Raw genomic sequence first — 24,527 nt, 5'->3', positions numbered from 1 at the left:
CCCAAATTTCTTCTGTGAAAAGAAATGCTTTTCCTTTTGATGCTTCGACACCATGTGAATATCCTATTTTTCATAAACCTTTCATGGATTTTAGCATACAGTGATGATCCTTGCAGAATCAGTTTCATAATATCATATTTCTCAGCTTTGATGCCTTTCTCACAATTCCATTGACAATCTCTGTCACTTGGGGAATGAGTAGGGTCCATCAGTGTGTTGGGCAAAAAAATGAGGATCTCAGTTACAGGAAACTGATAATGGTATCTAATTTTATGTCACTTTTGAAGTTGGATTTTCAGTTCTTTGGAAAGAAAATACTGATTAGGAGCTGAGAGACGTAATTAACAAATTATGTCTGATGAATTGACTTCTTGGTAGTGATTGGAAAATTTTTATACTTGTAATCAGGTTACGTCAAATAAATTAGTGCATGTTAGATTTCAGTTCAGTTCAGTCATTCAGTTGTGTCTGACTCTCTGTCACCCCATGAACTGCAGCACGCCAGGCCTCCCTGTCCATCACCAACTCCTGGAGTTTACCCAAACTCAGGTCCATTGAGTTGGTGATACCACCTAACCATCTCATCCTCTGTCGTCCCCTTCTCCTCCTGCCTTCAATCTTTCCCAACATCAGGGTCTTTTCAAATGAGTCAGCTCTTTGCATCAGGTGGCCAAAATATTGGAGTTTCACCTTCAACATCAGTCCTTCCAATAAACACCCAGGACCAATTTCCCTTAGGATGGACTGGTTGGATCTCCTTGCAGTCCAAGGGACTCTCAAGAGTCTTCTCCAACACCACAGTTCAAAAGCATCAATTCTTCTGCGCTCAGCCCTCTTTATAGTCCCAACTCTCACATCCATACATGACAACTGGAAAAACCATAGCCTTGACTAGACAGACCTTTGTTGACAAAGTGATGTCTCTGCTTTTTCATATGCTGTCTAGGTTGGTCATAACTTTCCTTCCAAGGTGTAAGCGTCTTTTAATTTCATGGTTGCAGTCACCATCTGCAGTGATTTTGGAGCCCCCAAAAATAAAGTCAACCACTGTTTCCACTGTTTTCCCATCTATTTCCCATGAAGTGATGGGACCAGGTGCCATGATCTTAGTTTTCTGAATGCTGAGCTCTAAGCCAACTTTTTCACTCTCCTCTTTCACTTTCATCAAGAGGCTCTTTAGTTCTTCTTCACTTTCTGCCATAAGAATTGTGTTATCTGCATATCTGAGGTTATTGATATTTCTCCTGGCAATCTTGATTCCAGCTTGTACTTCCTCCAGCCCAGCGTTTCTCATGATGTACTCTGCATGTAAGTTAAATAATGTTAGATGTTAGATTTAACAAGGGACTAAAAAATACCACCCCCCCCTGCCCCGCCACCCCCGCCCAGAGCACTTAGTTAATTCAAAAGTGACTTAACTTATGTTCTAAACACATTAATTACTTGTCCTCTGTCCATGGCAATTCTCCAGGCCAGAATACTGGAGTGGGTAGCCATTACCTTCTCCAGGTATCTTCTCAACCCAGGGATCGAACCCAGGTCTCCTGAATTGCAGGTGGGTCCTTTACCAGCTGAGCCACAAGGGAAGCGTTGTTTTAGAAGGACAATCAAATTGATGAAAGTGACATAAAATATCCTATGCCAAAGTGAGTTTTAAAAACTTAAGGTGGAAATCTTTGTTTAAATGTAACAGAGGTAATTGTTCTTTAGAATACCTGTATATTTCAGATACTGATGCTTTCTCAGGTACAGTGAACAGACTGTGGCATAAATAATGAAGGCATTTGTTATCTAGCATGAGAGATCCCAAAGGCTTGTCTAATTCAGTAGCCTGACTATGTTAGTATTCTGGGTCATTTTTTTCTCTGATTCTTTTTTCCATCATAGCCACATATGGTTGCCTTAGGTCTAAACATTACCGTCTTACACAACAAAATCCAAAAGCTCGAAGGAAGAGAAAGGCATTCTTCATAAAACTCTCTCCCCCAACCCCCCGTTCCACCCCCCACCCCCTGGATGGAAAATCTTTCCTGCAACCCTCAGCAGACTTTCCCATATGTCCCATTAGCACAGTCAATCCTAAAACAGTTGCTGACAAGAGGAAATGAGGTTCTCGTTATCGCCTTAATACAATGTCAGTTCACCCCCTAGGAGTGGATGAGGGACCCACTCCTGTGAGCCTGTTGGTGTTTTGTATCGAATCGTATCAGTGTTTTGTCATCATGGAGAGGGGGAGGCTGATGGGTAGACTTATCAGTAGTATATGCCAGATACAGTGATATAGTTATGTTGTAATATTTTCCATATCCCATATAAGGAATATTCCCATTCAGATGCTATTTTAATATTTTAGCCTTTAAAAGAGAAGCATGTAACCTGAGAAGCATATTATCCTATATGTGCTAGTTTGTGATTGGTATAGGAAGCCAGTGTTTTGGCTATAATTTAATATATATTAGTTGCTTACTGTCCTTACTTTTGTGTTGTGTACAGTCACTTTATTTCCCTCTGAGATTAAGCTCCCCAGTGATGTTACATAATTTTAGTGGTAGTTTCAAATTCTTTATATTTAATTGGTACTTGTTCTCGTAGGTGGCTTCTCCACTGTTTTCGTGGTGCGGACTCATGGTGGACACCGTTATGCATTGAAGCGAATGTATGTCAATAACACGACAGACCTCAACATTTGTAAAAGGGAAATTACAATTATGGTAAGTGAGAGTAATTCCATTTGGAAAAACTTGTATTTTCTTTCAGTTTTGCAGCATAACATTAACCAGCTTTTAGGCAAGCTGCTTATTGGCTCACGCACATCTTGAAAACTTTTGAAGTGTACTCTTTAAAGCCACACTCAGGGCTAAATACAGCCAACTCCTGCCTCTTCTTCCTTGCTTTTAGAAGTTCAACAGGGAGGCTTCTCTGCTTTCTTTTTTTTTCTATTTAAAATACATTTTAATTATGGAATATTCTGAGGATCGAAAAATTGAGAGGACTGGTGAATACCCCTTCACCCCCTACTCAACTTAAGAATTAAAAGCTTACAGATACAGTTGAAGCCTTCTGTGTATTCCTCTCCAGTGTCATCTTTATACTGTTATCCTCATCCAGAAAGAAGTCCTTATCCTGAATTTGGTGCTTACCATCCCCATGGGTATTTAATAAAAGTATGTGCTTGTATTCACAGGCAAAAGTTAGTTTTGCTTTTCATTTTAAAAGTAATGCTGTAGAATTGATATTTTTGTGTAGGTGTGTACTTTAGTTATGTGGTAAGGTATGCTTCAGTAAGGAAAAAATTTCTTCTTAAATATTAGGAAAAGTGAAAAATACTTTACTAGGCCATTAAAGAAAATTTCAGTAATTCAGTTAACTAGACTAACCAGTTCAAGGAAACTACAGAATAAAAGTTTCCTTTTTGTCTAGAGTTGCTTGTTGTCATCGCTCTGGGCAGTTTCTTATTCTTATTCTCCGCTCCTTCTCTCTGTTCTCCTCTGCTTCCTCCTCCTCATCCATTCTTTATCAAGTGCTAATATATATATATATATTTAATGTTTTTGTTATATTGTGTCAAAATTCACACAATATACATTTTATAATTCGCACTTTAAAGTGAACAATTGAGTGGTATTGAACGCATTCACAGTGTGTGTACAGACTGCTCCTGTTGTTCCAAAGCATTTCATCCCTCCAGGAGGAAACGCCTGCCCATGAAGCAGTTACTCCCCATCCCACTCTTGTTAAGGGCCTGGCAACCACCCAGTCTATGCTATGTCTCTATGGATTTGTGTCTTTTGGATATTTTATATCCATGGAATCATGCAGTATGTGACCTTTTGTGTCTGGCTTCTTTTCACTTAGTATATTTTTAAGATTCATCCACATTGTAGCACTTATTAGCACTTGATTCCTTTTTATGGCTGAATAATATTCCATAATATATGCTATGCATATATATCAACATTTGTTTATTCATCTATTGATGGACTTTTAAAAAACCATTGTGATGGTCATTTGGACTCTGTACTTTTTGGCTATTGTGATTGTTGCTATATATATGTATATATATATATTTGAGTATTTATTTTCAGTTCATTTGCTATATATCTAAGAGTGGAATTGCTGGGTCATACGATAATTCCATGTGTAACTTTTTAAGGAACCATTAAACTGTTTTCTACAGCAGTTGAACCATTTTATATTCACACTAGCAGTGTAGGAGGGTTCTAGTTTTTTCACTTCCTTGTAGACGCTTGTTATTGTCAGTCCTCCCCAACTGCTAAGAGGGAGATTTTCTTATTCTGGATCAACATCTCTATCAACACACATGTGGTTTGATCCTTTGTGTTTTAAGACAGGCACATTTATACAATATGACTTACCTGAATTCTGCTTTTATCGTCCCTATCCCTCAGCTAGTCTAGAGTTGATTAGACTTTGAGACTTGCTTTTTTTCAGGTAAGGCTGTCACAGAGGGAAAAGATTTACTCTGAGATAACAGGAAACCTTGGAATGTTTTCTAGCTTGAGCCCAGATACGTTACTATTATATTGTAATAGTTCCTTCAATAGAATTTGTTTAAGTTTGAGATATATAAGACGTAGTCATCATCAATCTCAGTTAACACTCAGATCTTATGCTTTGAAAGAAGATAGTTTGGTAAGATGAGCAGTTGTCTTCCAACTGTTTTTTGATGACTAATCCTCCATTATTTATGTTTATTTGTGAATTATTCACATGTTCAACTTCCATTAGCTAACATCTCAAATTATATTGCATAGTTAAAACTAGATTTTTTTCTTTAATGATAGTGGATGCAATTTATTTTAAACAGAATTCTTTAAGAGTTTTAAAATTTAAAGACAAAATGAATTTAGATAATTTTTGTTTTTAACCTTATTGTATATTGATGATTGTTTTATACTAGGAGCAAAGTGTCAGATTTCCCATTTTCTTCTTATTTCCTTGTACTCATTATGCTAGTACTATATTTAATCTATAGTTTCTTTATAGGAATCCTATTTAGCTACTTGTTTATTTTTTAGGCTATTTAGTTGAAAGTACGTACATTCATAAATTCTTTTAACTAGGTGGATATAAATTGCAGTCTCTTGCAGAGAAAACAGACAAATAAGAGTATAGTTGTTAGTTTATGAACTAACAATTCATATTTTTAAATAAAATATGAATTTAAAATACCATATAAAATCTGGTATTTTATTCTTGAGTCCCAAAGTGCTATCTTGTGTATTCACTTTTGAAGAGTATTGTTTTGAATGAACAAAAGTGATGTCTTTCATCTCTATTGAGTTTAAAAATGAGTATTCATTAACTTTCTATTAGAAAATGACAGTCATGTGTAACTAAACTTTCCATTGAAACTGCAGAAAATTTTTTAAACATGTCACATTCCATACTTAAATCTTAATTTTGGAAATTCTTTAAATATATTAGTTTAAACTTCAAATCATTAACAATAGATGTTTAAAATACATGTTTTCCAGTTTTTAAAATTTTGTTTATTTTTTGCAGAAAGAGCTATCTGGTCACAAAAATATTGTGGGTTATTTGGACTGTGCTGTAAATTCAATTAGTGATAATGTATGGGAAGTGCTTATCTTAATGGAATATTGTCGAGGTAAGTATTTCTCTGCATTTGTTTTATGCCAAAAGAATTTGTTCATAAAATGGGTTATTAGGTGTCTTGGTCTCTCCCTGGGCAGCTGTTATCTAATTCTGGACACTCATTGCACCTCAGCTTTAATTATTTGCCTAATTAAGAAATGCTGTTGAAAAATAATTTATAATATTATTGCTTTGGTGATATGAGCACATGTAAATGGACAAATAGAAAAATGCCTTTGGGTTTAAAATAGGAAATCTAAGCAATCACATTTCCTGATCCCTGTACATTTCATTTACAGCCTAACCAGGAAGAACATGCTGTGTCCGTATTAGTATTATACTGTGTTATTCTTGAGCGTATTGAGTATAATAAATTTAAAGGATACATTTTGATCTATAATTTTTATAAATTTATGTGCTCTTTTGTAAACATCAGAAGATAGAAAACTACTTTTTATTTGGATTTAATGTGGTATTTTCAAAGAAATATTTACTTCTAGCATATGCTTAAGAATTAAAGTCTTGACTTTTTTTTTAAACTTTAACATGTGTGAAGGGGTCAATTAGTCACTTTCCTGCAAACTTGCCTTCTTCCCCCCACTCACACCTGGCCCCCCCAGACTGTAACTGGCAGATTGGGTTCTAGGGAGACCTGTTTTATATTTAGATTCTCTTAAGACAGTTATGCAGAGAAGGCAATGAATGGCAACCCACTCCAGTGTTCTTGCCTGGAAAATCCCATGGACTGAGGAGCCTGGTGGGCGGCCGTCTGTGGGGTCGCACAGAGTCGGACGCGACTGAAGCAACTTAGCAGCAGCAGCAGCAAGACAGTTATGATTGTTAACTATCATACCAGGAATTCTGGTCAGTTCCTGAAGTTTGGAAGAGGAGGAGGATGGTGATAGTAATTGAAAAGATTTAGTCTTATTTTACTCCAGTCTTGTAAGAAGGGAAGGACAGAGGAAAATGAAGTGAATCAGTATTATAATATCTATTGTGATATGTTTGTAACTTACATAAACAATTAGATATTTTTGTGATCGTTCTTCCTTATTTTTATCTTTTCTACTGTAAAGCATTATGATCCCTTGAAGGAGACAATACTGATTTTCCTTACTTTCCTGAATTCTAGCATTTAAGATACTAATTCTTAGCTCGATTAGAGTTGACTAATAGCCCTTGACTATTGATAACTTTTTAAAAATAATTGAACATAATCATAACCCTGAATGAGTTTAATTAAAATTGTCATTCAGAGGACATTTGAAAAGGCGAACCAAATGAGCTTCAGTTTTTAAGGAAGTGAGTATTTGGGGAGGGGGGCAATGGTACAGTCTGTGGCAGATGAAATTTAATTATCTTGTAAAAAATAAAGTTGTATCAGCATTTAAATAAGATGGTAGGTTGCACTGTTTGGCATTTTAAATTAAATGGTAATGAGTGCAATCTCAGAGATATGAAGATTGTTGAGGCCAGAAAAATGGTGACTGTTTAAATTTTAATCATGAAATTGGGCAGAGGATAAAAGTTTTGTTTGGGGGATGATATCTGTTTGAAAAATATGTGAAGATTTGGAAGTTACCCACATCTTACTTTAAAAGACGTTCAGTCTTCGGCAATATTTGCTTTTAGGATATGATTTTTAAATTTTTCATTAGAATAATTTTACTTTATGTCTTATTGTTGCTCAGTTGTTTCTGACATTTTGCGATCCCGTGGACTGAAGCACACCAGGCTTCCCTGTCCTTCACTGTCTCACAAGAGTTTGCTCAAACTCATGTCTCTTGAGTTGGTGCTATCATCCAACCATCTCATCCTCTGTCGTCCCCTTCTCCTCCCGCCTTCACTCTTTCCCAGCGTCAGGATCTTTTCCAGTGAACGAGTCAGCTCTTTGCATCAGGTGGCCAAAGTACTGGAGTTTCAGCTTCAGCGTCAGTCCTTCTTATGAATATTCAGGGTTGATTTCCTTTAGGATTGACTGGTTTGATTCCCTTGCTGTCCAAGGGACTCTCGAGAGTCTTCTCCAGCACCACGGTTCAAAGGCATCAATTCTTCGGGCTCAGCCTTTTTTATTGTCCAGCTCTCACATCTGTACATGACTACTGGAGAAACCACAGCCTTGACTGTTTGACATTTGTGGGCAAAGTAACGTCTCTACTTTTTAATACGTTGTCTGTTTAGAAGACTTCGGTTTTGAATAATTAAATTTCATTTGTTTCTACATTTGAAGTGTAGCTCAGATAGAGCTTTTAGCTTTTTATGGGAACTTAGATTTTGTGATTCAGGGCTTCTAACCCAAAGATCTCTAAAGGGAAAAAATACTCTTTGTTTAAAATTTATTCTACTCATTGAAACATTGAAAGTTTGCAAGAGGCAGAAGGAATTCAAGGGTATGATTTCTTTAACTGTGAACTGATAGTTGAATAACGTGAATGTTGTTGTTCAGCCGCTAAGTTGTGTCCGACTCTTTGTGACACCATGAACTACACATGCCTGGTTTCCCTGTCCTTCACTATCTCCTGGAGTTTGCTCACGTTCATGTCCATTGAATCGGTGATGCTGTCTAACCATCTTATTCTCTGCTGCCCTCTTCTCCTCTTGCCCTCAATCTTTCCCAGCATTAGGGTCTTTTCCAATGAGTTGACTCTTCATATCAGGTGGCCAAAGTATTGGAGCTTCAGCATCAATCCTTTGAATGAGTATTCAGGATTGATTTCCTTTAGGATTTACTGGTTTGATTTCCTTGCAGTCCAAGGGACTCTTAAGAGTGTGTGTGTGTGTGTGTGTGTGTGTGTGTGTGACTTGCTCAGTCATGTCTGACTTGTGACCACATAGACTGTAGCCAACCAGGCTCCTTTGTTCGTGGAATTCTTCCAGGCAAGAATACTGGAGTCTGTAGCCATTCTCTTCTCCAGGGGATCTTCCTGACTTAGGGATCAAACCCAGGTCTCCTGCATTGCAGGCAGATTTTTTTCCCATCTGAGCCATCAGAGAAGCTTGAATAATATGAATAAACACCAATAAACCACTTCTTTTACTGTTTAATTTTTGCGTAAAATGAACCAGGACATTTGACAAAGTATGGAGAAAATTGCTTCATAGTCAGATGCCTCAGTCTTATATGAGATACTTTGAACAGATTATAACTAAATAGACCTGAGTTTTCTCAAAATTGAGGATTCATGGGCAAAATTAATGTTTTTTCCCTCTGCTTTAAAGTTCTAAGGAAAAACTAGCTATTTCAGAAAACATACGAGAATGCTGTTTAGATAGTAATAATAGAAGGAACAAGTGTGTATGCCCCTTCTTCAGTTCAGTCACTCAGTCGTGCCCGACTCTTTGTGTCCCCATGGACTTCAGCACACCAGGCTTTCTGTCCATCACCAACTCCCAGAGCTTGCTCAGACTCATGTCCATCAACTTGGTGATGCTGCCCAACCATCTCATCCTGTGTCATCCCCTTCTTCTCCTGCCTTCAACTTCCGAGCATTGGGGTCTTTTCCAATGAGTCAGTTCTTTGTACCAGGTGGCCAAAGTATTGGAGTTTCAGCTTCAGCATCAGTCCTTCCAGTGAACATTCAGGACTGATTTCCTTTGGGATTTGATCTCCTTGCAGTCCAAGGGACTCTCAAGAGTCTTGTCTAACATACAGCTTGAAAGCATCAATTCTTCGGCACTCAGCTTTCTTTATAGTCCAACTCTCACATCTATGTATGACTACTGGAAAAAACATAGCTTTGACTAGAGGGACCTTTGTTGGCAAAGTAATGTCCCTGCTTTTTAATATGCTGTCTAGGTTTGTCATAGCTTTTCTTCCAAGGAGCAAGTGTCTTTTCATTTCATGGCTTCTATCACCATCTGGAATGATTTTGGAGCTCCCCAAAATAAAGTCTGTCACTGTTTCCATTGTTTCCCCATCTATTTACCATGAAATGATGGGATCGGATGCCATAATCTTAGTTTTTTGAATGTTGAGTTTTAAGCCAACCTTTTTACTTCTCTTTCACTTTCATCAAGAGGCTCTTTAGTTCTCCTTCACTTCCTGCCATAAGGGTGGTGTCATCTGCATATCTGAGGTTACTGATATTTCTCCCGGCAGTCTTGATTGCAGCTTGTGCTTCATCCAGCCCAGCGTTTCTCATGATGTACTCTGCGTATAAGTTACATAAGCAGGGTGACAGTATGCAGCCTTGATGTTCTCCTTTCCCGATTTGGAACCTGGTGTTGTTCCATGCACCTTCTTACACATCACAAAATAACAGACATTCATTTATTCAAACTTATTAAAAGAAAGTTTCAAACTTAAACACAAGCTTGCCTTTTTAAATTTCCAAACTTTATTTAGGTTAGAATGTTTTCTGAATGAATCATGTATTTGTATTCTGAGAATATGATAGTAAACTTTCTCTTAGTATAAGAATTGTCACCATTATGATATCAGTTATTGTAGTCCACTCAATACTTATTTAACGACTCTCTCAGGGCTTGTTGGTGTGGCTGTTTGACTTTGGTAAGTTACTCTGCCCTGGTAAGTTATCTCTTAACCTGGTTTAGAACATGACTCTTATACATCTCTTTTTCTCTCTTGAGATTCCTCCATCCCCCAGTCAAGGAGATCATTTCAAAATCAGATCAGGAAGTTTTCTTGATTCTCAAGATAAAATCTAAAATTTCTCTCTCTCATCAGTATCATCTTATTTTACTCTCTTCTTGATGCTTTCTAGACCATACTCACATTGGTTCTCTTTTAGTTATTCAAAATCATCAAACTCTTTCCCAAACTAGAGGCCTTTTTACATGTCACTTGCTGTCACTAGGGTGTTCTCCTAAATCTCTGCCAGGTTAATTTGTAATTAACCTTCAGTTTAAACATAAATAATCACTTCCTTAGATAGGGCTTCTCTGCCAGTCGCTTCTTCCTATCTTTTACCAATTTAAATTTGGGTTTTTCTTATACTATCCTTGTTGTATGTAACTTTGATAAATACTTATGTGTGTGATTATTTAGTAATTTATCTCTGCCTTCAGTTACAAATTTTGTGATAGTAGAGACTATTTTCGTTCACTATGTTTACCCCCAAAATTAGCATAGTTGAATAACTGTTGCTTCAAATTTATGATGCCGTCAGTTACAAGGTACATCTTGATTTTGGAATTGTTAAAATGTTAAAATATGGCCAATGGTATTAGCAGAACATCAGTTATTTGAAATGAGAACATCAGATGTTCTCATTTCAAAGATGAAAAAAGTGAAAAAAAAAAAGTATGTCATTGAATCAACAGAATATGGTGTATAATAAGCATCCTTACAGGAAAATTATTAAAAAGCCAGTTTCCCATTACCTGAGACCATAAAGTCATTTCTTAATTTCTTTGTCTGTGGTAGTCTTCGTTTATTAAAAATGTCATCAAAATTACTTTTTTTGGTTAGCTGGGCAGGTAGTGAATCAGATGAATAAGAAGCTGCAGACTGGCTTTACAGAAGCAGAAGTGTTACAGATATTCTGTGATACCTGTGAAGCTGTTGCAAGGTTGCATCAGTGTAAGACTCCGATAATTCACCGGGATCTCAAGGTATGAACTTCAGACTCCTTATGGATTACTGCCTTTTAAACTTTGGAGTTAAAATGTCCTTGGACTGTCTTCATCTAAAGCGGTTCTTGTTACCAGGACTGACATCGGTCTCTCCATTCTCTGCTGCGTTTCCTGAGGCCATGTAGAGACTGACTCTAGAATTGGAACTGTGCTTTCCATGACCCTGACAGTTTCTCGCATGGTTGTAGAGATGGATTTTGTACTGCCTACTCTGCTTCTGTTGTACTGAGCAGGCTTCTTTAAAAGGTTTCATATGAACAAGAATATGAACGTCACTGACGCAGGTTGGATGTCTCTCCACACTGTCCTTCCAACACTCCTCCTGTTTCCTATAATTCATTTTAAGCATCAAGGAATTTTCCAGAGATATTGGAGCTCACTGTAAATGGGTCTCTTTACTGATTTATTTATAATTCACTACAGTTTTAGATAATTTCTTATAATTTGGTGGTGATTGTCACTTTAAGGTTACTTTGTCTTTCATATTCATAGAATCTGACCTTTCGTATATGGTACCCACCTGTTACACTGGAAAAAGTGCCCAAAGGGGGTTGAATATTCCTGGAATTATATTGCTTGAGCTATCACTACATTCTTTAGAAAGATAGGTGTCTTCTTTGATACTTGCAAACACTAGGATTACAAAAATTCCTCTTCCTGAAATGTTCTGTGCCCAGATATCCCAAGGTAAACCTTTCCCCCACTTCAAGTTCACTCAGATTCACTTTCTCAGAGTCCTGTGCTAGTACCACCGTATTTATAATTACAACATAATCTTTCCATTTTCTACTTGTTCTACTGTTTATTATTATTTGTCAGTTTCTCAGATACTATGTAATTTGCTTATGTACTAAGACTATTGTTTTATTTTCTGTCCTCATCCATTGGAAGGTAAGCTCTCTGTGAGCAGGGATTTCTCTCTTTTGTTATGATGTATCCAAGCATTTAGTACAGTGCCTGGCACATAACAGAGTCTCAGTAAATATTTACTGAATGAATGAATCCCAGTTCTGACTTATTCTTGGGCTTCCCAGGTGCCACTAGTGGTAAAGAACCTGCCTGCCGGTGCAGGAGACGTAAGAGAGGTGGGTTTGATCCCTGGGTTGGGAAGATCCCCTGGAGGAAGGCATGGCAACCCACTCCAGTATTCTTGCCTGGAGAATCCCCATGGACAGAGGAGCCTGGCAGGCTATAGTCCATAGGGTTGCAAAAAGTGAGACACGACTGAAGCAGTTGAGCACTTAGCACATACAGCTTTGAAAAGTGATAATAAAATGCTCTTAAGATACAAGAAAATAGAAGATGTTACTCATAATATAGGTTGTTAACCATGAAAGCATCTTTTAGGGAAACTTATGCTAAAGAATACAAACTTAAGGTAAGATCACAGTGTTTGACTCCTCATCTGTCACTTAATTTGGATAATCAGTGTAGCATCTTTCATTTCAGTTCTTCTGGATATGTAGCTCTTTTATATTTTCCCTAATAATTTGGTCAGATGTTTTTGTGCTATTTTAGCTCATTAACTTTTTTAATGTAAAGTTGATGTTTTCAGCCAGGTCTTCCTTGGCTTTAAAACAAAGTCATTGAATTGCATACTTTTATATAGACCATATTGAATAGAGTTAGTTCTTTTTACATGTGGAAATTTATTCATACCTGCTTAAGTAGCTTTTTTTAAATAGATTTCTTGTATAAATCTTTATTTTTTACAAGTATGTTTAAAAGTAAACTAAAATGAAATATAGAATAAAAATTATAAAGAAACTAATGTATTTTGGTAGTGTGGAGAGAAATTTAGTTACTCATTCAAGGCTATATCATAAAAATACTGTAAAAAAGTTAATAATAGTGTCATTTATTGAATGCTTACCTTGTATCAGTTGTATTCTAAGCTTTTTACATGTTTCAATACATTCAGCTTTTACAGTTTTTACAACAATGTCATGTAGCAGATGTTATTTCCTCCAGTTTATAGGTAAGGAGACTGAAGCACAGAGTGGTTAAGCAAATTGTCCAGGGTACATGCGGTAATAAGTAGCACAGTTGGGCTGTGAACCCACACTCTCCTGTTTTAGAAACTGTGCACATAACTTTAAGTTATTACGACTGCGATCTCTTAAGTTAAGACACAAAGTTAGATCTGTGTTTTTCAGTGTAATGTTTTAGATAAAAATGGAGTTAGGAGTTAATCAGAGGTAGAATTGGAATGGTTTATGTTTTTTCTGTAGAAAAACTGAAGTGTCAGAAAAGAAGGAAATTGGAGGTAGGGTATAGGCTCACTCCCACTAGCTGTTCTCTATTATCGAAGCAGTTATAGAGAGGACTTACAGTTACTGAGGGCTCCCAGACGGCTCAGTGGTAAGGAATCCAGCTGCTAATGCAGGAAACGCAGATTTGATTCCTGAGTTGGAAAGATCCCCGGGAGAAGGAAATGGCAACCACTCCAGTAGTCTTGCCTGGGAAATCCCATGAACAGTGGAGCCTGGCAGGCTATAGTCCATAGAGTCACAAATCGTCGGACACAACTTAGTGACTCAACGTGTTACAACAAAAAGGGTTACTTGACTCTTGCAAAAGTTATCCTGGGTTGGAAGAAGCACTCCTCTGTTCTTAGTGAGAGAAGCAGTAGATAAAGTAACATGTATTTTTGTTCTGAATCATTTGTCCTTTCTCACAGTTTGAGGTACCTTCTCTCTCTATATACTTGTGTATGTGTATGTGTAGGGGTGTGTGTGTATGTATATAAAACAAGTCCTTTGGTGTTTATTGTGTCAAAACATTGTTGTAAAAAGACAATTTTCACTTAGAAAATACTACTAATTATTGATTTTCTTTTCTGAAGGTAGAAAATATTTTGTTGAATGATGGTGGAAACTATGTACTTTGTGACTTTGGCAGTGCCACAAACAAATTTCTTAATCCTCAAAAAGATGGAGTTAATACAGTAGAAGAAGAAATTAAAAAGTAAGTGTTAATTTTGTTTTGTCTCATGAGGATTTTAGGTAACTTGAGTCTGTGACCAGCTTTGCTAGCTTAAACTTTAGGTATTCCATTAATAGATCTCTTTAAGATATTTCTGTGTGATATAATTGATTAGTTTACATCTCATCTAGTTCAATAGGAAATACATTTTACCATGGAAGCAAACTTTCATCTACATTGTAAACAAATTAGTCAAATTTAACAAATTTGTTAAATAAGCTGTAGTAATTAGTGGACTCATTAAAGGGAGTTTGAAGTTATTATTGAGTTCAATTAAACATCTTTGTGTTTATTGATACTGAGTGAGGATTTGTGCTTGTTAGGAAAAATATTTAAACTTTGACCTTGTATTTACTATTAAGAAGTTGATATTATTGCATTGAAAACTGTGTGGAAAACTTGTTACTTTCTAATGCTGTTTTGGAGAACTCTTTGGTAGAAATATAAATCATATCTGCCTTATGTTTTCTTAACCTTGTATTTACCATGGTTGCTAGAGTATTGTAAGGACTTTTCCCTGGCTTTTCTGTTTTCTAGTTTTAGAAAATAGTACTGTTTGTAAATCTTTGATCATCTTAATAAAATGAAGCAGAATGCAGAAAGATCTGTAAGAATAAGATTTTCTAAGTAGCTCCCTTTTTCTAAGTTACTTTTCTTCACTTCCTCACAGATTCTCGCTTGTTTAAGGCTACCTATGAGCTTTTGTTTGAACTACGACATGTATTTTGAAATAGGCTCAAATAGAGCAGTGTTCTTGCCTGGAGAATCCCAGGGACAGGGGAGCCTGGTGGGCTTCCGTCTGTGGGGTCGCACAGAGTCAGACACGACTGAAGCGACTTAGCAGCAGCAGCAGCAGCAGAGCTGATCTTACTCTGGTCCATTTGTATAAAACTATGGTTTTCTAGACTTGTGTATTTCTACTCAGGAACAGCCTCTGATGGTTATGTTAAGATTTCATAAAAACAAATTCCTTAGTAAACATATAAACATCCTGAAGAACACCAGAACAATGAAGTATTGAATTGGCTTCTTGTGGGTATATGTATATACATATAATTTAAAGTTACTGGGTTGTGATATATAATGACTGTTACAGAATTCTGCTCAAGCATCTTTGGCTTGCTGAAAGTTTAATTTTTTGCTGTTCAGATCTGAAGTATAGCTTAAGTTTAGCAGAATTGTACACTAGTGATGAACGTAATAAGCTCATGGGTTCTTGTACTTAGTGGCTCACAGGAATTAATGGTCTAATTGTTTATTCAGTTAACAGGGTGTACAACATATTAGACACTGTTGTTGATGCTACAGTATAGCAGTGAACAAAAAAAAAGGCCTGTCCTTATGTAGTTTATATTCTGGTTTCTTAGATCACTCCTCTGTAGTAGTATCATTCAGAATGTATCACAGTTAGGGTGATTTGAAAAAAAATACAATGGTAGAATATTGAGTTTTAAGATACTTCATGTAAAATAAAACATAAAAGCACTTAAAGTGAATCTTAAATTATGCCATAATACAGGTATTCCTTGATATTCTAATAATTTCTCCCATGAAATTGAGCAATACTTTGTCCTGTTCATAGTGGATTTGGAGTTTTTATACTTGTAAATATTTATTCACCGTATCTTTTAATTCCAGACTACTTATGCTAACAGTTTTGGAAGTGTACTTAATGTAATTAATAATTAATTATGACAATTAGATTACTTTTAAAAGAATAATTATAAAAACAAACCTCGAGGACATTTACTACCATGTGTAAGGAATTATGTTAGGATTCATAAAAGCAAACTGCTTAATAAACATATAAATTAATTTTTTGAGAGGGTAGAAGTTTTACTTTTAAATTAGTTGACTAAAATATTTTGATAAGGATATTTTTATAGTTAAATTGTATTATTTCATCTAAGAAATTCAAGGAAAACCATGTTTCCAGTACATTGTCTTTATTTAATTTTTTCTATTAAAAATTGTGTTTATTATTAAAGATGCAATTGCACTTGTTGAATAAAAACGTGTATAATGCTTTGTATTGTTTAATCCTTGATGGGCTTTTAATGAGCTTTTAAAATAGTATTATTTCTCTATAATGTTATTGAACCTAAAAGTTTTTGTAGTATTTTATGTAGAAACAATGTAGTATGTCTTTTTTTTTATATCTCCACTCCATTTTACTTATTTACTGCCAGGTATACAACTCTGTCATACAGAGCCCCTGAAATGATCAACCTTTATGGAGGGAAGCCTATCACCACCAAGGCTGATATCTGGGTAAGGCCAAGAAAGGCTGACATTTTCACTAACCAAATTAACAAAATCTGAGTTCAGTTGATTATCTTCCCCCTGTCCTCCACAAGGTTATTTCCTAATAAGTAGAAGAGAGTGGTGGACAGTAAAGCTTACTAATAGCAGAAGAAAAATATTAGCACATACCTTCTTGATCCGGAGATGGAAAACTTAGGTATAAAAAAGCAAGTAAACAGTTGCCACATAATGCAACTTTTTACCACAGTATTTTTTAGAATTTAAATTATATATGATTGTTAAAATTTTTTTGATTTGAGTGCAGTTTTGGAAAAGCTGGCCATAACTCTTAACTGGTTATGCTTATAATTTTCTCAAGTATTTTAGGATCTTTTTAGTGGAAACTAACAGTAAAATTTTTTAAAAAATATAAACATACCGTTGACTAACCTCTGTATATTGAGGTTCTTTAGCATCTATATCTAGATTGAATTATTGAGGTATAACATGTTTCTATGGCTTCCCTGGTGGCTCAGATGGTAAAGAATCTGCCTGCAGTGCAGAAGACCCAGGTTCAATCCCTGGGTCAGGAAGATCCCCTGGAGAAGGAAATGGCAACCCACTCCAGTATTCTTGCTTGGAGAATTCCATGGATGGAGAAGCCTGGGGGTCTACAGTCCAGGGGGTCTCAAAGAATTGGACACGACTGAGTAACTAACAAACACATGTTTCTATAGAGTTGAACTTTCTGTTAGAATGTCAATACCTCTTTTGAGGTTATTTCATAAGTAAAATGTGTTTTGTCTGTATTTAATAAACTGGCAGGAAACTATTTTAAATGTGAATTCATTTAAATTTAACAAGCATTCAGCCATATCTGCCACCAGTGGCCATATTAGGAATTGAGGAAAAACATTCAGAAGTATTTCTAGAGTTTACAAGAAAAGTCATTTGGTTTCATTTTAAAGCATAATATTTAGAAAGCAGTCAAGCGTAACGGGTGAAACCAGAGTATCTTCTTGGTGCTCCTCTCCTGGCCAGAATTTTTATAGAGATTGGGAAATATTCTTGCAAGGTAATAAAAAAAGAGTATCTACAATATTTTTCCCTCTGTCTACTAATATATACTTTTTCATCAGTGGTTCTTAAATCTTGTGGTAGTTGAATTTTTAACCATATATGTAATTTAATGAAACCACAGATAGGTTTGATTTAGTTAATTTGTTCCTGCTTACAGATCCCCAGCTTGTATGACTCAAATTCAGTTGGTTCTTCTCAGCATTGACATTTGATTCATTAAATGGCTATAGTAAATGGCTTGTAGTATAATATAGAAAACAAATTCAGTTGAATCTTAATTTATAAAATGAAGGTATTAATGAGAGGAGGTGATTGTGGAAGTCTTTTCCTGGCCTAATTTTGTGACTAGTGTTGAAACCCACATTACCTAAAAGAGTATTTCAACAGTGGAGGAAACAAGACTCATACCTTAACTACTGTTTTGAAATCATCAAGGGTTGGTTTTTAAAAAGTCTTTTAAGAACATGTTTGTTACCCAGTGTCTTAACAAAAAGGAGGGAGTCTTTGTTTGTTTTTCCCCAGGCTTAGAATTTGTGCCAGGATGGCTAAATTGTCAGTGATAGGTGGCTCAGTGGTAAAGAGTACATCTGCTAATGCAGGAGACATGAGTTTGATCCCTGGGTCAGGGAAGCTCCCCTGGAGAAGGAAATGGCAACCCACTCCAGTATTCTTGCCTGGGAAGTCCCATAGACAGAGGAGCCTGGAGGGCTGCAATCCATGGGGTCACAAAAGAGTCGGACATAATTTATCAACTAAACAGCAATAAGTTTAAAATTTATTCCATTTACAGGTTAGTAGGAGTAGCATTTCTGTAATGGGTAACTGGATATAGCTGTGGGATGACAAATAGATACTCAAAGATAAAAAAGAAGCCAGAAAAATTATCAGAAAACAGAATGTATATTTATATGCTTGACAGAGATAGAGTTTTAATTTCCATGATACCATTTTTATGCTTGTCATAGCTCAGATGAAATGCCTACAACATTTTAGGTGTGAATTTGAGACTATTCAGAAAAAAAAAATCAGTTCATAGCAGTTAAGAGCTATATTTTGATCTTATTTCAGAATAGTATTTAGAGAGTTATGATATTGAGGTTAAAGTATTCATTTAGCATGTGTATTTTGGAGAAATTTATTTTTTACTTTGAAATTTCTACTGTAGGTTATTTTTATCCTGAGAACTAGGATGCTGATTTTATTGACCAATAGGAAATTCAGTGAGAGATGCTTCATGTTACCATTTGATGGGGAAAATGGAAGATGGTGATACTCAACCCTCAAAATGAGGTCATTCATTCCCTCCTGTTTCCTGAACAGTTCTCATTGTATCAAATGGAAAAAGAGGGAAATGCCTTTGGTGTGAAAAAAATTAGGACACCTCCTTGTGTTCATACTCTGTGAAGTGGAGTGTTTTAGATGAATGTTTTTGAAGTACACTGGCATTGCTATCTAAAATTGTTACCTGGGAACTCCCACAACATATACTCTTAACAAAAGACACATTACTGAAGGTTTGATTGACAAGATAAAACTGGCTAAAAGGCAGATCTCCTTTGCCTCACTGTCATCTGGGCAGAAGAAAGGTGTAATTTAATGCAGATATTACACCATTAATAGTCATTTTTTTAGTGCTGTTAAGGAAGCCTTATGCTCAATTTGCAGTATAGAAGCTGAGAATATCTTCCTTAGAGAAAAATGCATCATAAATTTTTTAAAGCCACATTGAACTCATTACTTCCATTCAGAATCTTTGTAGTTTTGTTAGTCACATAGTAAATAATCTAGTAATGTTTTTGAGCTAATATATTGAAATTTCTAGAGTCTTTAAACTTTTTTCATTAAAGGACTATTGTAATATTGAAAATAATGTTTTATAAATTAATACTGTTGAACTCAGAAAGGTAATTCTGTATTTTGTCATCTTTGTAGCAGTTATAACTAGTGTATTTGTTAACTGGCTTGCCAGGTTGCTGTGTGAAGAAAAAGCCAACAAAGGAAACCTGATGTGCTAGTGTTTAGATAGGCTAGATTTCAGTTATGGCTAATGTAACTGTATAGTAACTACTGGATAATTTTATATAATCAATTAAGAGTTAGAATTGTCCCTTACACTCATAACGCTTTGTAGGCGACACTTCTTGTGACAGCATAATGATCTCTTGAGAGAAAATCATATTTTATTACCACATCTCAGATTTGAGCTGTTGGCAGTTTAGCTAAAAATTTCCTGTGCTACTTTTCCAGACACAATTTGTGTCCTTAGGGTGTTTTATATTCGTTGTCAGAAAGTAGATTTATTGGCACTGTGATGACTATGAATCTGTACAAGCAAAGCAGACAGAGCCCTTTCTTTCTGAATTTTATATAGATTACTCAGGTACAAATATGACTAGTATAATGTCAAATGGAAATTGTAGGATTATGTTTAGAAGTTGAGAACTAATTTTTATAGTGTAAAATAATGACATGTGCTCAGTGAATAATCAGTGTTGATGGGTGTCTGATAAATTTAACTGTGCTGGCTAACTCCTGTTTGAAACCTGGAATTTTAAAATGTGTTTTATAGTGAATTTTTAAAATATTCTACTACAGGGAGCTTTGTGCTTGGTTTGTTGGTTGTTACATGTTAGCTGTGTACTAAATATATATTTTCTTTGTGAAAGAAATAAAAATGTAATTTTTCTCCCAAAGGGAAGCAGTCACTTCTAATTTTAGTTCTGTCATTCATGATCTAGTGTTCTATGAGAGCATGAATTCAGCCATCTAGCCATACGCATTAATTTAAATTGTAATTTGTGAAAAGATTGAGCCAATATAGGAACATTAAGCTTTTGTTTTTTTAATAAGATATTTAGTTTTTCATTTGTGGCTTTTTTTTGTTTGTTTGCTCTTGTGATTAAGTTGATACTTGAGTTCTGATGATATTCCTGCTTTGTTTTCCAGGCCCTGGGATGTTTACTGTATAAACTTTGTTTCTTCACTCTTCCTTTTGGTGAGAGCCAGGTTGCCATCTGTGACGGCAGCTTTACCATCCCAGACAACTCTCGTTACTCCCATAACATACATTGCTTAATAAGTAAGTACTTGGACAATTTATGAAAAGAATTGTAAGGTACTATATGTAGGGCCTGATATTTCTGTTCCTTTACTTAAAACTAGTCTTTTAATTTCATGTTATTATAATTTTGTAAAACTACTATAGTGAAGAAATACATTGAAGAGGATGTTCAGGGACTTCCCTGGTGGTCCAGGGGTTGAGACTCTGCCTCCAATGCAGAGGGTGCTGGTTTGACCTCTGGTTGGGGAGCTAGGATTCCACATACCTCAGGGCCATGAAACCAAAACATAAAAACATAAAACAGAAGCAATATTGTAACAGATTCAATAAAGACTTTAAAATTTATCTACATCAAAAAAAACTTCAAGAAAAGATGCTTATAAGACTTTTATAGGAATGAAAGTAGCCTAATTACTGATTAGTATATGGATGTTTTTAAGCTCTAGATAAGCTTTTATAGAACATAGAGATTATGTAATTAAGGAAACTGGAATTTGTGGAAAAACTTAACAGCATAACGTTTCATTATTCAGTCTTTGTACTTTTGAAGTCAAAATAACCTGATCTGTTTCTTCTTTAGATCAAACTATTTCCAATTTAAAATTGTAGTTTATTTGCCACTTTTTTTTTTACTGTTTATTCCTTGTTGATTATAAAACAAGAAAGCAACCTAAAGTGTAATAATCAGAAGGCATAATCTTGTGGACCTTTCATTCCAAAAGAATGCCTCAGTTTTTCTTATAGTCTCTTTTAAGAGTTTTTTCTTCCTTTTTGACAGATACTGTAACTTAATTTCTTGACTATGCACATTGTATAATTTCTGCAAAAGATAATTTGTTATACATTTGGTGATTGACTAACTTTTGTAATTTATGAGGCTCATTTAACTCAAAAAGAAAAAAAAAAACAAAAACAGAGCAAACACTCCAAAAGAAAAGCAATCAAAATGGAGCATAAAAGGATATATGTTGCTTCACTTGGCAAACTTATTTAAAGCATAATCTTCTTTGTTTCTTTAAAGAAATCCACATTTCTTTAATGTGGATTTGCTCATACATGTTGGAAATTAGAGGATTATGTCAACTGAACACAAAAATTACACTGCGTCAACTGAACACAAAAATTACACTGCTTCACATAGAGTGTTTTTCCTAGGTGAGGGGAACCAGAGTAATGGCGTAGGGGAGGTGGTGTTATAACTTACAGGGAAAAGGAAATAACCCTAAGCTTGGCTGCTTCACTGCCAGCCTGAACTTTCAGCTCTAATTGGAGAATATTAAACATGAGTGCTTGCACCTGGGGTTTCCTTCACAGAGAGGTCTACCTCTCAGCTTTTGTGTGACTCTCTGCTAATGGATGGCCTCCTGAAGAGCATCCTTGCTGGCTCAGAACTGCACTTTTATCTTGATTGGTGGAGAACCTCCTAGTCTTGTTTTGATATGTTTTTCTGTCCTTCTGACAGCTTTCAGCCAAATAAGCTACCTGCCTGGGCAGTCCAAGTTACCTTTTCAGATACCAATTGATGTTTTTGTCAGTGTTCTGGTGATTGAGCTGTATAGGTTTTCAGTGGTTTGTCCCAGCTCTCTTTTCCCCATTAGCCTTGTTATTTTTAGCTTGCCATTTTGCAGAATGTTTTTTTAAAGAACAAGTATACCTTTTGAGTATATATGAATAAACATCAGACCCATCAGCTGCTTTGTCTTAACCAGTTGCTTTCTTCCTTCATTGCAAAATTTAGGGCATTAGAAGCATGAAAGAACTCTGATTAATTGGAATGCTCAAAAAATAGATTGAGAAATTTCCTTTGGCTGTTGAGTGTTCTAGCCAGTTGAAATTTAACCTTTCTTTGAAGCCCTTGTTATAAATCACCTTATCAGTGGCATGGTTTTGTTGTTAAGTATAATGTTTTTATCACAATTGGACTGAGGATTTTATTGAGAATCTTGCAGTGTCTGCTGATTGCCAAAGGTGGGAGATGGGCAAAAGAGATGAAGGTGGTCAAAAGGTATAAACTTAGAGTTATAAAGTAAGTCCTGAGGATGTAATATACAGCATGTGACTATAGTTAAAAATACTGTACTGTGTACTGTATATTTCAAGGTTGCTAAGACAGTAGATCTTAAAGAGTTCTCATCCCAAGGGAAAACAATGTTTAATTCTGTGAGGTGATAGATATTTACTATATCTACTGTAGTGACCCATTTCATAATACATATATACATAAAATCATTATGTTACTCACATAATGAACTTCTCTGTCTGACCTGGGCTTTCCTGGTAGCTCAGTTGGTAAAGAATCTGCCTGCAATGCAGGAGACCCTGGTTCGATTCCTGGGTCAGGAAAATCCTCTGGATAAGGGATAGGCTACCCACTTCCCTGGTGGTTCAGTTGGTAGAGAATCCGCCTACAATGCGGGAGACCTGGGTTCAGTCCCTGGGTTGGGAAGATTCCCCTGGAGGAGGGCATGGCAACCCACTCCAGTATTCTTGCCTGGAGAATCCCATGGACAGAGCAGCCTGGCGGGCTACTGTCCATGGGGTTGCGAAGAGTAGACACGACTGAGTGACTAAGCACAGCACAGTGCTGTCTGACATATTTTACTTAGCATATTATGCTACCCTCATGTTTATTCATGTTGCAAATGGCAAGATTTCTTTCTCTCTTTTTTAATGACTGAATAATATTCCATTGGTACACACACACACACACACACACACACACACACACACACAGACACTTCACATTTTCTATTTGCATTCATCCATTGATGGACACAAGTTGCTTTCTTGCCTTGGCTATTGTAAACAATGCTGCAGTGAACTTAGGGGTGCACATATTTTTTTGAGTTTTTGTTTCTTTCAGATACATACTCAGAAGTAGGATTGATGAATTATATGGTAGTTCTTTTTTCAACTTTTGGACATACCTCCATACTGTTTTCCATAGTGGCTGTACCAATTTACATTCCCACCAACATTGCACAAGGGTTTCCTTGTTTCCGCATTCTACCAACACCTGTTGGGCTTCCCAAGTGGCTTAGTGATAAAGAATCTTTCTGTCAATGCAAGAAGACACAGGAGATGCAAGTTCTATCCCTGGGTCAGGAAGATCCCTTGGAGGAGAAAATGGCAGCCGATGCCAGTATTCTTGCCTGGGAAATCCCATGGACAGAGGAGCATGGCAGGCAACAATCTGTGGTGTCACAGAGAGTCAGACATGACTGAGCAACTAACACACACATACATGTATACTTTTAAAAGTTGATTTTATATCTGCAATAGAAGCAAAGTTAATGGGAGTGGTCTTGTGGTGACTCACATGATCATTTTAAGTTGGGTAAACAGGGGTGTATTCTAGCTTCTTTGTCTTTTCTAAAAAACTTAGTAACTTGATTCACTTTTAGATCAATTAGACGTGTGTATTCATTAATCAGCAGTCCCCAACCTTTTTGTTACCAGGGACAGCTTCCCTAGTGGCTCAGACAGTAAAGAATCCGCCTGCCAAACAGGTGACCTGGGTTCAATCCCTGGGTCAGGAAGATCCCCTGGAGAAGGAAGTGGCAACCTACTCCAGTATTTTTGCCTGGACAATCCCATGGACAGAAGAGCCTGGCAGGCTATAGTCCATGGGATTGCAAAAGAGTTGGACACAACTTGGCGAGTAAACAGCAACAACAACAACAGACAAACTAAACATCCTCCAGAAAATGTATTCCCACATGAAAACATGAGCTAGGGGAGTTAGAGGTCCTTTTGTTTGCTTGTAAGATGATGTCAATCCACCGACAGCCTGGTTACTTGATCATTAGGAGATATGCTATGCTTAACTTGAAAGAGAGAGTTACCTGTACAGATATTGGTTAGAAAACATAAAAGCTCAAATTTATTTATTTTTCTTCAATGCTTCTCATCTACTGTAAAAGAAAAGAAATATATATATAGG

At 36.1% G+C, this 24,527-nt stretch overlaps 1 protein-coding gene across 7 annotated transcripts in view; it reads left to right on the top strand.

The window, feature by feature from the left end:
- Positions 1–24,527, top strand: part of BMP2K (BMP2 inducible kinase) — a 117,111-nt gene that overhangs the window by 47,438 nt on the left and 45,146 nt on the right. For 5 of the 7 annotated variants that reach the window (XM_086405168.1, XM_086405167.1, XM_086405169.1 and 2 more), the window contains exons 2-7: positions 2,593–2,711; positions 5,527–5,632; positions 11,051–11,193; positions 14,060–14,181; positions 16,389–16,470; positions 20,470–20,602. In XM_086405168.1, the coding sequence (XP_086261294.1) occupies positions 2,593–2,711; positions 5,527–5,632; positions 11,051–11,193; positions 14,060–14,181; positions 16,389–16,470; positions 20,470–20,602 (705 nt within the window). The remainder of the gene's footprint in view (positions 1–2,592; positions 2,712–5,526; positions 5,633–11,050; positions 11,194–14,059; positions 14,182–16,388; positions 16,471–20,469; positions 20,603–24,527) is intronic. The other 2 variants (XM_086405174.1, XM_086405172.1) reach the window with 1 other exon arrangement.

This window comes from Bos grunniens, chromosome 6 (genome assembly GCF_055505025.1).
Source record: "Bos grunniens cultivar Pamir isolate PY7600 chromosome 6, Bosgru_T2T1.0, whole genome shotgun sequence".
Classification (NCBI taxonomy): domain Eukaryota; kingdom Metazoa; phylum Chordata; class Mammalia; order Artiodactyla; family Bovidae; genus Bos; species Bos grunniens.
Note: the sequence above shows the minus strand (reverse complement) of the source record. Positions and strands in the feature narration are given on the sequence as shown.